This window comes from Botryllus schlosseri, chromosome 1, assembly GCF_051294905.1.
Source record: "Botryllus schlosseri isolate E-star chromosome 1, Bs_hap1, whole genome shotgun sequence".
NCBI lineage: Eukaryota > Metazoa > Chordata > Ascidiacea > Stolidobranchia > Styelidae > Botryllus > Botryllus schlosseri.
The window spans coordinates 17,554,718-17,566,986 of NC_137236.1; the positions used below are offsets into that span (position 1 = coordinate 17,554,718).

The window sequence follows — 12,269 nt, forward strand, 5'->3', positions numbered from 1 at the left end:
CGCAACAGACCTAAAGCGTTACTGACGGAGCTACATATATTGTGGCAATAATTCTATGTATGACGTAGCGTCGTCACCACGTTTACCTGATAACGCACTGTATTAGTGAATTTCAGTTCAATTTGTACTTGACAATATGAAGTATGCAATAATTGGTATTTCAGCATTGAAAACCTGTTGACGTAGAATTGGTAAACAAACATAGCTAATTGAGTATGTGAACGAATCGATATAACCTACTTAGGTAGCACAGAAAAGTAGATGTACTTTGCTGCTTGATACTTATAGTTTTTTGGGGAGTGATAATGATACATCGGGCTTGATACGGGATGATGAGTCCAAACAGTTCATGAACGGTTTTCATGTACTTTTATAAGTATTGGACGATATTTATCACATGTTGTGGTTTTTTTGGGACATCTGGTGACCATGATGACTCTGTTTGGTTCTTGAAGTTGCAAGCATTGATGATCAGAAGTGCCCAAAACAGTCGGAGTTAACACTAAAGTAGAATATATGTATCGCCGTACGCTACTGCGAAATTAAAATTAGACGTAGTAATTTTCAAGTAATATCAAATTACTTAAAGGGAAAATATATTTAGGCAGCTACCGTGATACAGGGGTTATTTTTGTGGCTCCTGTCGCACTCTCCCTGACACAAATGACGCTAACTCACCCTGAACTACTTGAAACTTTTCAAAACCAATGTTGAATAAGTAAGTAGGTTTGTCTAGCAACTGTTACAAGTAGAAATGGAATTAGTTCAAAATTGTAACAACTTGTTTTAGCTAGACAAGTAGGCAACATTACTTGAGTGGTATGATAAAGTAGAAGTAATCCTTTACTGAACACATTTCTGACCGATCTGTGCTTTTATGTCATACCGCATCTCACTTATCATATTGGCAGTGATGCGTAACATTTCATTATTGGATGGTACCGTCACTGGAATGTGAAAAACATGAATTCACGTTGATGTACGTTGTGCATTCTTCAAATATAAATGAATGAATACGGGATTATTTTATTCGATTTACCCATGCAAAAACCGGAACGTGGCGAGATAGCGAAGTGGTAAAATTCGCGGCATCAACACCAATGTGTGCGGGTCCGAGTCCGACTGAGGTCGTCTTCCGAATTCCTATACCTAAGTGTTGGGGGTCTATCAAGGTCCCTCCTCGTGACGACATTCGCGTAAGCGGTGTCTTGCAAAAAGCCTCTAAGTGGGCCGTGCGTAAGTCGGCAGTTACGGAAAAAATTGAATAATATCGGCCTGGTGTAGATTCTCATAGTAGTCTACAGACACCATGAATACTACCAAAAAAATTTGAAATATACGAGTTAATATTCATTTCGATAAAGTGACGAAAATGTTTATCGAATGTAAATGTATGTGATTTAAATTGATTTGTCACGATGAAAATTGTCACCATGAAAATTGTTGAAAATCGTAGATGGCATCATAATGCATTTAATTCCTCAATTCACTTCCCTACGAGATGACCGTAACACATTAAATGAGCACTGCACTCGAAATATGATGCTGTCTCAAATGAAAGTTAACAGTGTGAAAATCGTTTTGACAGCAGAAATTTTCCGTGGAAAGTCAAACTAGAAAAAATTATTGTCACGATTCGTACTGTTCCACCTCATATAGCTCTTTGCTTTTGAGGTAAACTGCCATCTCTTCTACGCCAGACTTGGACAACTTAATTCTAGTTTTCCAATTTCACTAAATTAGAGCGAAATGCCAGTAATCTAATTTTAATCTAATTTGTGAAATGTTTCTTTTCTCTAATCCTAATTATAATCTAGTTTGTGAAATGTTTCTTTTCTCTAATTCTAATTATAATCTAATTTGTGAAATGTTTCGTTGCTCTAATTCTAATTTTATTCTAATTTGTGGAATGTTTCTATTCTCTAATTCTAATTCTAATCTAATTTGTAAAATGTTTAGTTGCTCTAATTATAATTATAATATAATTTGTAAAATGTTTGGTTGCTCTAATTATAATTATAATCTAATTTGTGAAATGTTTCGTTGCTCTGATTCTAATTCTAATCTAATTTGTGAAAAAATGATAAAAAAAATTGTGGAGCTCTAATTCTAATTATAATCTAATTTTGAAAAAAACTGTGGAGCTCTAATTCTAATTCTGATCTAATTTAGAAAAGTTGAAACTTTTCTAGTTGTCCAAGTCTGTTTTACACACTTCTCAAAATTTCTACAATGCATTTCTTCACTACTACGCTTTCTCGACGTGATCGTCACATATAACGAATTTTCGATCGTTGGAAGTTGATATTATGGAGGAATGGTGTTGTAGGAACGACGTTGGTGTAGTTACGGTATGCATCGATTAGGATTAGGATTGAAACACTGATTTGATGGCGGGAATGATTGGAAGCTGGACTGGATCATGACATTTCTCATAACCTTTCATTCCATGCAACTTTTTGATCATGTCGAAGCCACTACAAAATTAAACTAGTATATACGCGCGTAAGAAAATGAAATCTGGATTTATATTTGGACTTGGGATTGAAACTCCACTATTATGACACAGGATTTGGATTATTGAATATTTGATGAGGGCAGGTTTCGTACGCCTACTGTACTTATCGTTACGAAACAGCCGTGTATCTTAGGACTCAAGTTTTTCATTTTTTTTGCTTTTTTCAGCTCGCTTCAAGGCCGATGACTGTTTCAGATATTACGCAATATGTTTAGCAACATAATAGGATGCATAAATCTTTTACCAACAAATATTGTATAGTTTGAAAATTTTCTCTCATTTTAGTGAAACGAGAAAGGGATGCATGGCAGCAGCTCGACATCGAATTTTGGGCGAGGTGAGTAGGGGAGATATGGTACTCATGAGACAGTGGGATCAAAAATTCTTGAAGCATTTTGTGTGATAATCCAGTGATTACAGTGCGCGAATTTGTCTGCGATTGCATGCTGGCAGAATCTTTTCTCAAATGCAAAAAATTGACCTACGTGAGTTAGTGGGTCTGTGACAGATGATTTTTGTTTTGGGGGTGCAAAGTAAATTTGGATCGACGTCTACATTTTTCTATAGAACCTTCCACACTAACAAACCAGCCGTAATTTTTAATATGAAGTGTAGGGCTTCTATCATGGTATATAATGCAACATATTTTTTAATTCAATACCAACCTCGAGTGGACTATTTTTGATTCAATTACGATATTTGTAGGGTGGGGCCCATGGTACCTTAGCCAAACCAAGCAAAATAGTTGGATCAACTAATCACGTAACAACAGAAACACGCCTACACATATAGCGGCCGCAAATCATAGTTACCTCTGGTGTTTTATCGCCATAATGAGGTATTTAATCGTCAAAATGTCGATTTACGGGTAATATTATGTGCCATTGATTCTGTAAGTTTGGGCGTAAATCGAAACGTGATTTTACGCCAACATTTGAGTTGATAAATCTATTTTATTCTTGAAGTTGATGACGAAACATTCTTCATTGGCTGGCTGTAGCTTAGATTACAGTACACAACAAAACAAGATGAAAAATTAGAGTTTTTGAGCGTATGTCTCATAGGTCCCAGGGACGTGTGCCTTTGGACCCACCGGGTGGGGACCGATGATATGTTCGAGCAACAAATTTTGCAATTTTTCATCCATCGTTACCACATCTTCCCTAGTTGTTGCGAAGTCTGTCCGTTCTAAAATGGAAGTTGAGATTCTTTCGTCCGTTTTATGGCCTATCCTTCCTCATTAACATGCGATGAGGAAATATTCTAAATATTTAATTTTATAGCTCTCAAATATAAATATATTTATTTAATCAATTTGACCAAAAAGCTTCAAAGCATTCTCTATGTTCGAAGGGGTCTCACTCTCGCTTCTCAAATTGGTACAGTGCCCCTTGAATCAGACTTCGAAACGCTGTTGGCTGCGGGATAAATACTTGGTTGAAAATATTTTTTGGAAAATAACCCGAGGCGTTGTGTTGGTAGTATTTTAACGGGAAATTGACGATCTAAAAATACACACAATTCATTGTACATGAATTACTATAAACCACTGCACACATGGAAACATGTTGCAAACATTTCCGGCATATTTTTCGCGCGTGTCGCGACCAAAAATTTCAAGATATGACAGATTTCTTCGAATTTCAATTTTCATTGAGAACTCATGGATACAAAAAACTGGTCCCTACTGCACGCTCTACTGCGACGCCGTGTTCCTTGAGCGCCCCCCATACCACCATCCCCTGAGTCCAACGCCCCCTATATCGACCCCTGAGTGTTACTGACCCCTTCAAAATCCAAAACGCCCTTTGCGGAACGCTGGCGAGAAGGTTAAGAAACACTGGTTTAGTGAGACAACTAGTTGTTCAAGTCTGATACCGGTAAGCTTCACCCATTCCTGGACACAGTGATAACGATTCCCTCATTCCTACTTTTATGAATATTCCGCTCATACAGATGATGCTGATCCTATAGTGGCGCTACACTAAACTTTCTATCAGGCAAATTCTCCAAGTGGCATTGGTACTCGGCGTTGTTACAAGGCAATTTCCCTAAGCGGTATGTAAACTTTCAACAAAACCTGTGAGAAATACACCGTCCCAATGCGTCTACCCAAGATATGATTTGTTGCGTGCAAGTTTGTTTTCATGAAATGCGTGTCTGTATGTGATGCGTGACGGATAATTGAAATGTGAGCAGACGATTCTTGAAAATCGTTTTGCAACAATAAAAATCAACAATCCACCTATATAATAAATCCAACATTTTTGAGCACAGGTCTTCCAAAAAAGTCACATTCGATTTACACAAAGTAATGACGTATATGTGCAAACAGTCCATCTCCAGATCACAGTCCAAATTGTTTACAGGAGCTGAAAAGAACGCTGCATATGGAGCAACATTGATCTCGTACAAGTGCAAGCCATTCTTCAAATAAAATTTGAAATAATCCGAAGGAAATGACTGCATTACATTTTAGTATATAGATTGATTTCAAGACGGATATAATTGTCTTACATGATAAGTTTTTGTCATAATGTACATTTCGTTGTAGCAACCATGGTTCTGATTCTGAATCATAAGGTCGGAAAATGTCAGAGAATAATTCAGCCTGAATTTATATGTCGAATCAGCGATCGTCCAATCGTCAATATTTTGGCACACGCTTTTATGTATATTGGTGATGTTACTATATCAATTTAAATATGCATAGTTTTACGATGGTTGTAGAAGACAGTTGTGTACAAATATATATATATCAAAAATTACAAAAATAAACTGTTATGAAAATCTTAGATGTGCGGTGTGCAGTGTTAACATTTTGTGTTATGGATTATATTGGGAGTCAAATAATAATAAAAATGAAAAGAAATATGTATAAAATATAATATTTTGGTCAAAGGAAATGTAGATAGTGAATGAGTTCCATTGCAGTGTCAATTATGCATGTTTCTCTATGTTTCATCAACATTTGTGATATTTATCTATATTTTTAGTTGCTTTCTGTAGTAGACCGCTGGCATGGCGCAATTGTGGCTTATGGGCGCGGTCGCATGGGGCCGTGAAACCCGTGGTGGATTGGCGTACTTTCAGCAAAAAAGGTGTGAAATAGTTTGCTTAATCTAGGAATCACTCGCGTGGTAATATGTTGGTAATTAGTTTACCACAGAGCCGTCGTAGACGGTGATTTGAATACCAACAATCAGTAACTCGCAGAACTGGATTTCACTGTTAATATTTAATAAGTAACGAATAACAGAAATGACGCAGACGGTGATACCGAATACCGAATACCGACAAATTCTTACTTATTTCTGCTGTAACCCTAATACTTTGCGAAGTTAACTCTTATTTAAAAAGGTGTGAAATAATTTTAAAATCCTACGACCGCTCACAGGATAATGCTTCAGACATAGCGATCCCTCGTGATTTGGTGTTACAGACATACCGATCGCTCACAAGGTAATAATTTGGTGATTAGTCTGTCACAGAACCGACATAGACGGTTCTTCGTTTTCACACCCTTGGAATAGTGGTCGACTTTAGTTGCGTGATTTGAATCATGAGAATATTTAATCTATATGTTAATTCGTCAACTTGAAATGAAACTTACTACACAACTCAAGTTGATTCGTATCTGAATGTGTTAATTCGGTAAAACTCTAATCCTTTGAGAAATCCTTTTAACGTGATCTGTTGATTCGAACGTAACCTGAATATTACTGACGCCGACTTTCAGCCTCATCGAATTTTTCGCACATTCCGCGCCTCTGTATTCACACCTATATAATCAATATCCCAACTAGCGCAATAAGAATCAAGAATCACAAGTATACACATACAATAATTGTATTTATTACCGATATATCAAACGCTTAACAAAAAACACGCAACTTAGCATTTACCAACTCTAGCGTTACCAAAACAATCAGGTATTGTTGATTGAAAATCCTTGAGTCCTTATTATCAAAAATGTTATAGTACGGTATCGGAATCCATTCGCGAGATGTACTAAGGGTAAATTTAGATAATCCAAAATGAAATATTTTGACTTGGACATAGTCTAAATCAGGGGTCACCAACCTTTTTGCAACCGAGGGCTACTTTTGCGCATTGATTGAAGCGGCGGGCTACTATTTACTCCCGCCGTTTACCCGTACCACACTGAATTTCCACTTTGATATTCATAGCACTGGGCAGGACTGGACATCATGTTATCTGTTTCTATAGCAGTCAGTGGTATGATATCAACTAGTGCGCTGTACTCTGGTATGTAACTTGACACTGCAATTCTGAGTGACTGCCCCAGATGCGCATTGATTGAGCGTGTTTTGTGTTTGCTTTTGATGAAGTTCATGTCCGAAAAGGCTGATTCACAACGATAAGTTGGACCATAGACGCTTGCAACCTTCATAGCTGCCGCGCATACACCACTGTAGTTTTCCGTATCAACAATGAACCAAACATCTGATGCAGACTGAGGTGGGGGTCATTTCGCAGTGCTACAATTTCAATCTCCAACTGTTGAGCATCCAGAAATGACAAGATTTCATTATACCGGACAGCAGCAACGATTACAGAAAGTTAGAAACTGCGTTGAGTGTAGCAGAAACAAGCTGTGCAAAAAGATGCAATGCGTATTGGGTATACATATAATAAAAATCTGCTAGTACTTCACGGCTATCTGACTCCGAATAGTAATATTGTTTACTACTTTGACCTGTTCGTCGAGCTATCGTAACGGAACCCCCCGCCATTTCAAAAAGACCGTGGACGGCATTCTGTCAAGTCGCCTTTACTCGCAATGCGCCTTATCTTGAATTTCTGGTGATTCTATCACGTACATCTATATATATTAGGCCTACTAATTGTAATAGAAGATATTTTCAAGTGTTAATATATGTAAGTTACATGTGAGTGTGTTTTATACAAGAATAGCTGAATCAATCAATCTATATATTTAAAAGCTCACTGGTAATAATCTGACGAATATTGGTAAATGCTGCTATTGCACCTATTTTTAAATGGGTTTGCGGGCTACTCATCTAGTCTTCGCGGGCTACCTGGTGCCCGTGGGCAACGGGTTGGTGACCCCTGGTTTAAATTGAAATAGATTAACAAACATAACTACCAAGTTTCACCCAGTCAGATTTCGAAATTATACGCACATTGATTTGAAACAAGTAATGAAACATTACAACTCTATTCGCGATTCCGTTCCCGTTTGTCAAATAGAGTATCAGTAAATACTATCGCTATGGTGTCTAGATATTTTAATGTGTTGCTACACGCAATAGAACCAATCAATGAAATATTGCCTGTTGTTGTAAGCACTTCTAACTTGACAACTGCTTTGTACATAACGAGATCGAGTTGCGACGCAATGAGTTAAATTGGAATCGGAATATTACAATCGACTTTGTCATATCGCGATTTGAAGAAGGATTGACAGACTTGAGCGTAAACTTTCACTCAGTCACATTTCAGAGTAATTTGTTTACACCAGGGGTGTCAAACATACGGCCCGCGAAGCCATTTCATTCGGCCCCCCAGGCCATTTCTGGACAATTGAAGAAGTTTTAGCAACGGTTTGTATTTATCAAATAACACTTCGACAGCAATCAGTCAGACGCGTTGTAGCGCGTTACTCTCAATTGATACGTATGAATGCTGCTAATCAGCAGGAATGAACAGTACACAGTTGCAAATTCGAGTGACTGGCATCTGCCGGATGGCGATATGATACGCTTGTCGTTGACATCGCATCTCGCCCACTGGTAATAGACACAAGTGACGACCGAACGAAATTACACATCGATAGTTTGCGACAAATTGCGAGCTCTTATCTCAGCGTGGGGAACTGGAGATTGTAACGACATGGCTACAGTCATATTCCTAATAGACCCAGTGATTATTCAATCACGATATTCGTGGCTAGGAAATTCACAATCCAAAAATGGGAAAAATCAAAAAGGGAGAAGTTACGTATCGCGAACGGCGGACAAGACGTATATTCGAGGGGTAGCTTATCCCCGTAACGTGAGTACATCAGTAAACTGTACGAGTACGTGTATGCAATAAACTAGTGACTTCAATTTTAAGTGTGTTGAAACACATTTTACTTATCCGGCCCGCGAGACATTTGAAGGTCTGAATCCGGCCCGCGACCCGAATTGAGTTTGACACCCCTGGTTTACACGAACACCATCTCGCTGTCTCCACACTTACACAATCACCTACTGTTCCCATTCGCCACTTCGGTACGACATTTCAACTTGTCACAATAGCTGATTATTCCCATATTGATTTGAAACAAAAGAAACCTTGAACAAGTTATCTGGCTATTTTATTGTCAAAATTGAGTTAACGGCAATAGTATTACGTATCAACATTTTAACATCTTACCATACTCAAAAGAGTCAACCACAAAACATTGTCTAGTTTTAAATCTGACTTCAACGTACCCAACCAACTCAACAGTATCCGTATGAAAAGTAGACAAGATTACGCGAGTACATACAATCACTACAATCTATAATCCGTAACAAGTTCGATTGTATCCATATTCAGCTACTCATCTTTTTTATTCAACTTTAAAAGTCGTTACTATTCTGTAAGATAAAGTTATTACTACTCGGTATATTGTGTAACATGAAGTAATTACACTCGACGCACGCAAATTGAGATTAACATATGCTTTGAGTATACGAGATTTGAATGTCTGACCAACGTAACTCGAGAATTCGCTTCTTACGATCGAACGCTTGTGCTACAGAGAAAGTTATCATGTTGCAAACATCCTTCACATCGATTTGACATATGAGATTTTGTAACAGTCGAGCATTACTTTATTTTAAAATTATGACGTAATTAGACCGGGGTTATGTTAAAGGTTAATATGATTGTAACAAACTTTTCAGACATTGCTATGAACATATTGATTTGTAAAACCAAATTAACATGTCTGAAATGTTTTGATTGGGAAAATTAGGCCGTGTTCGTACAAACCACGCGGTGTATTGCGGAAATCAGGAAATATTTTACAAATGTAATTGTCTCCAATAACCAAGACTAAAGATGAAACAACAATTTCCTTTGTTGATCAAGAACCAGTACAATACTTTATTGTCGGAATCTGCGGTGAGAATTGAAACACTTTCGCGCATTACCCGGTGTCAAGTTATAACACTAGGTGAATTGACATACCGCCGCTTGATTAATGCTTAATCCGCTCGCACCATTTCACAAACACTTTGATCATTACAAAGACAAATTGGTATATGTTTGCTAGGCACCTCCTATTCAACTATACTTGAGTATTACAGAAAACTCCTAACATTAATAAAATCGAAACATATGCTTTACCGAAATCTACAAAATGTTGTTGTATTGTTGTTCATAGTAGTATCATAAATTATCATTTTAATCTTCTAAAGTAATTGTAATCATAAAACCAAACTACTGGAAGTCATTAAAAGCATATTGCAGGATGTTTGCTGAATGCATCCTAGTTCGGTAAACTGGAACTATTTGTCGAACGCGCACCATCAAATAAATCGTAATAACACGCAACCACTAACACGAATCCTTGAACTCCTAGTCATTTTCTATGCGTACACAACCATAGTGTCGTTTTTTTTTCGGGACACAACACCTAATCGAACATCTTTGAGTTTTTAAAATGACACACATATTTTGAAATATCACGTTCTGGATTAAAGCTAATACATCGAAAGTAACAACCGACACGGGTCATTATTATTTATTTCAAAATCATTTCAACAAAATTACACACACTGTATAATGTAGGCTTACCATACGTCGTCTTTTAAGAGGATTTGTCCTCTTTTTTGACTTTTTTGAAAGTGTCCTCGGAGGACGCCCTTTTGTCCTCTTTATTGAGATTTTGTCCTCTTTTTTGAAAATTTAGGCAGATTTAGAGCAAATTGCGAGTGATATGCCGCATATTAGCACAGAAGTGAAGCTCCGGCGGGTATTTCGGAGGGAAAAACGGTGATTTCAGCTCTGAGCAGAAGTGAAGACCTTTTTTTTTTTTTTTTTTTTTTTAGTCAACCGATCACAAAGTGAGAAAAATTAACCGCTATTTGAGAATTTCACTCCGGTTTTGCATGTTGCAAATTTCTGAAAAAGTGTCCTCTTTTTTGATTTCAAAAATATGGTAAGCCTATATAATGCATTGGTGGTTTTTGCGTGACGCGAGAATAAATCGGATCACAACGTGTATTTTAAGGATAAAAACTTCGGTGGAAACATGCTGCTCCGGGTTTAGGTTTCTCGACTTTCCTGACTGTTATATCGAGCTTCCCGTCTACACCTTCCTAATCTTCATATTACGTTTAAACAAGTTGCATAATTGATACTTATGTTATTAATTTGCACGGTTGACTGATAAAGCTTCTTTCTCCCTCCCTTCTCCCTGTCCCTCTCCTCTTCCAACCTCCCCTCGCCCCTTCCCTATCCCCATCCCTATCCTCCTCCCTCTCCATTTACCCCTCTCACTCTCTCTCTCTCTCTCTCACACTCACTCTCTCTCTCTCTCTCTCTCCCTCACTATCTCACTTTCTCTTCCATTCCCGTGAAATGACATTTTCATATGTGATGTATCGGAGACCATCTCAAGAACCGAGTAAAGTATAGTCTCGCAATCAAGTATCTACCGTCGGCTAACTCCCGATGTAGCAGTGTGCGATTTCTGTCTTTCGACTGTCTTTCTTCTTGCCGCTGCTTTTTCCGACTCCTTTCATTCGCTTCCTTTGTATATTCGTCCTTCACCGGTTCATTTTCTGTGATGCTTGGTAAAAACACCGTGCCATAGCAACGCAGGAGAAATATAAGTCGACATAAATGTCCGACACTTCAAATCGTGTTACTGCAGACACTCTAACTCCGAGGTGGGGAACTATTTTTCCCGGCGGGCCAGATGTGAAGCACAAAATACGTCGACGAGTGAGACAAAAGTTTAGACTGTATTTTACGGCGTGCAGATTTATGTCTAAATTGTAAGCAGTGAATTAGGCCTACATAACTGACACATATTGCCAAGTGCATGTGTTACTACTTGACTGCGTCCCGAGCTTTGTGTAGCTTGGTATAATAGCCTTGCTGTCGCCAGCCGTACCACATCAGCCGAGTGTAGGTATTTCACTGTATTAAATCCCACGCAATATACAGTGTGAATGTGACTACTGTTTCTATCGAAAGCTAATAGGTAATTACGCCAATCACACTACCATCTGAAAGGACAAAGAATTGCAGCGAACACGTTCAGCTCCAGCGTTAGCGTGAAGCCTGGCGACTGCGAGCGAAGCGCAGCAAGACGTCTGTCTCGGTCGATTAGTGTTCGCTCAATTATAACGAGCCATAATTGTGGAACTAAACATACTACAGCAAACGAAAGTTAATATATAGCACTTTGCGTGAATTTTCTCATAATGCGGACTCAAATTTTGTTTCTGCTCGGTTTTCGTCGTCAACTAATGATACCGGCTCACTGCTGACTTTCAGTAAACAGATATTCAATGCTCCAAATCTTGTTGAAATGTCGGCATTCAGCCGCATCAATAATTGATGTACATAATATCGTTTGTCAGTGCGGACGACCGCTAATCACGTGCACTGATTGCATTGTTTTACGAAATAGGATTTCGCACAGACCTGGCACTGACCTGGCAACAAACAAGATTTGAACCTGAATATGCAAACAGTGACGGCATACTTTTTGGTTTTATTT

The 12,269-nt window shown here is 38.1% G+C and overlaps 2 protein-coding genes across 2 annotated transcripts in view; both read left to right on the forward strand.

Annotated features, from left to right (window-relative positions):
- LOC145443509 (uncharacterized) overlaps window positions 1-5,319 on the forward strand; it is a 61,023-nt gene extending 55,704 nt beyond the window's left edge. The window contains exons 9-10 of the mRNA XM_080321469.1: window positions 2,804-2,855; window positions 4,888-5,319. Of these exons, the coding sequence (XP_080177595.1) occupies window positions 2,804-2,855; window positions 4,888-4,894 (59 nt within the window). The 3' untranslated portion in view covers window positions 4,895-5,319. The remainder of the gene's footprint in view (window positions 1-2,803; window positions 2,856-4,887) is intronic.
- The window catches only part of LOC145443696 (uncharacterized), a 116,151-nt gene that overhangs the window by 71,862 nt on the left and 32,020 nt on the right, over window positions 1-12,269 (forward strand). The window lies entirely within an intron of this gene.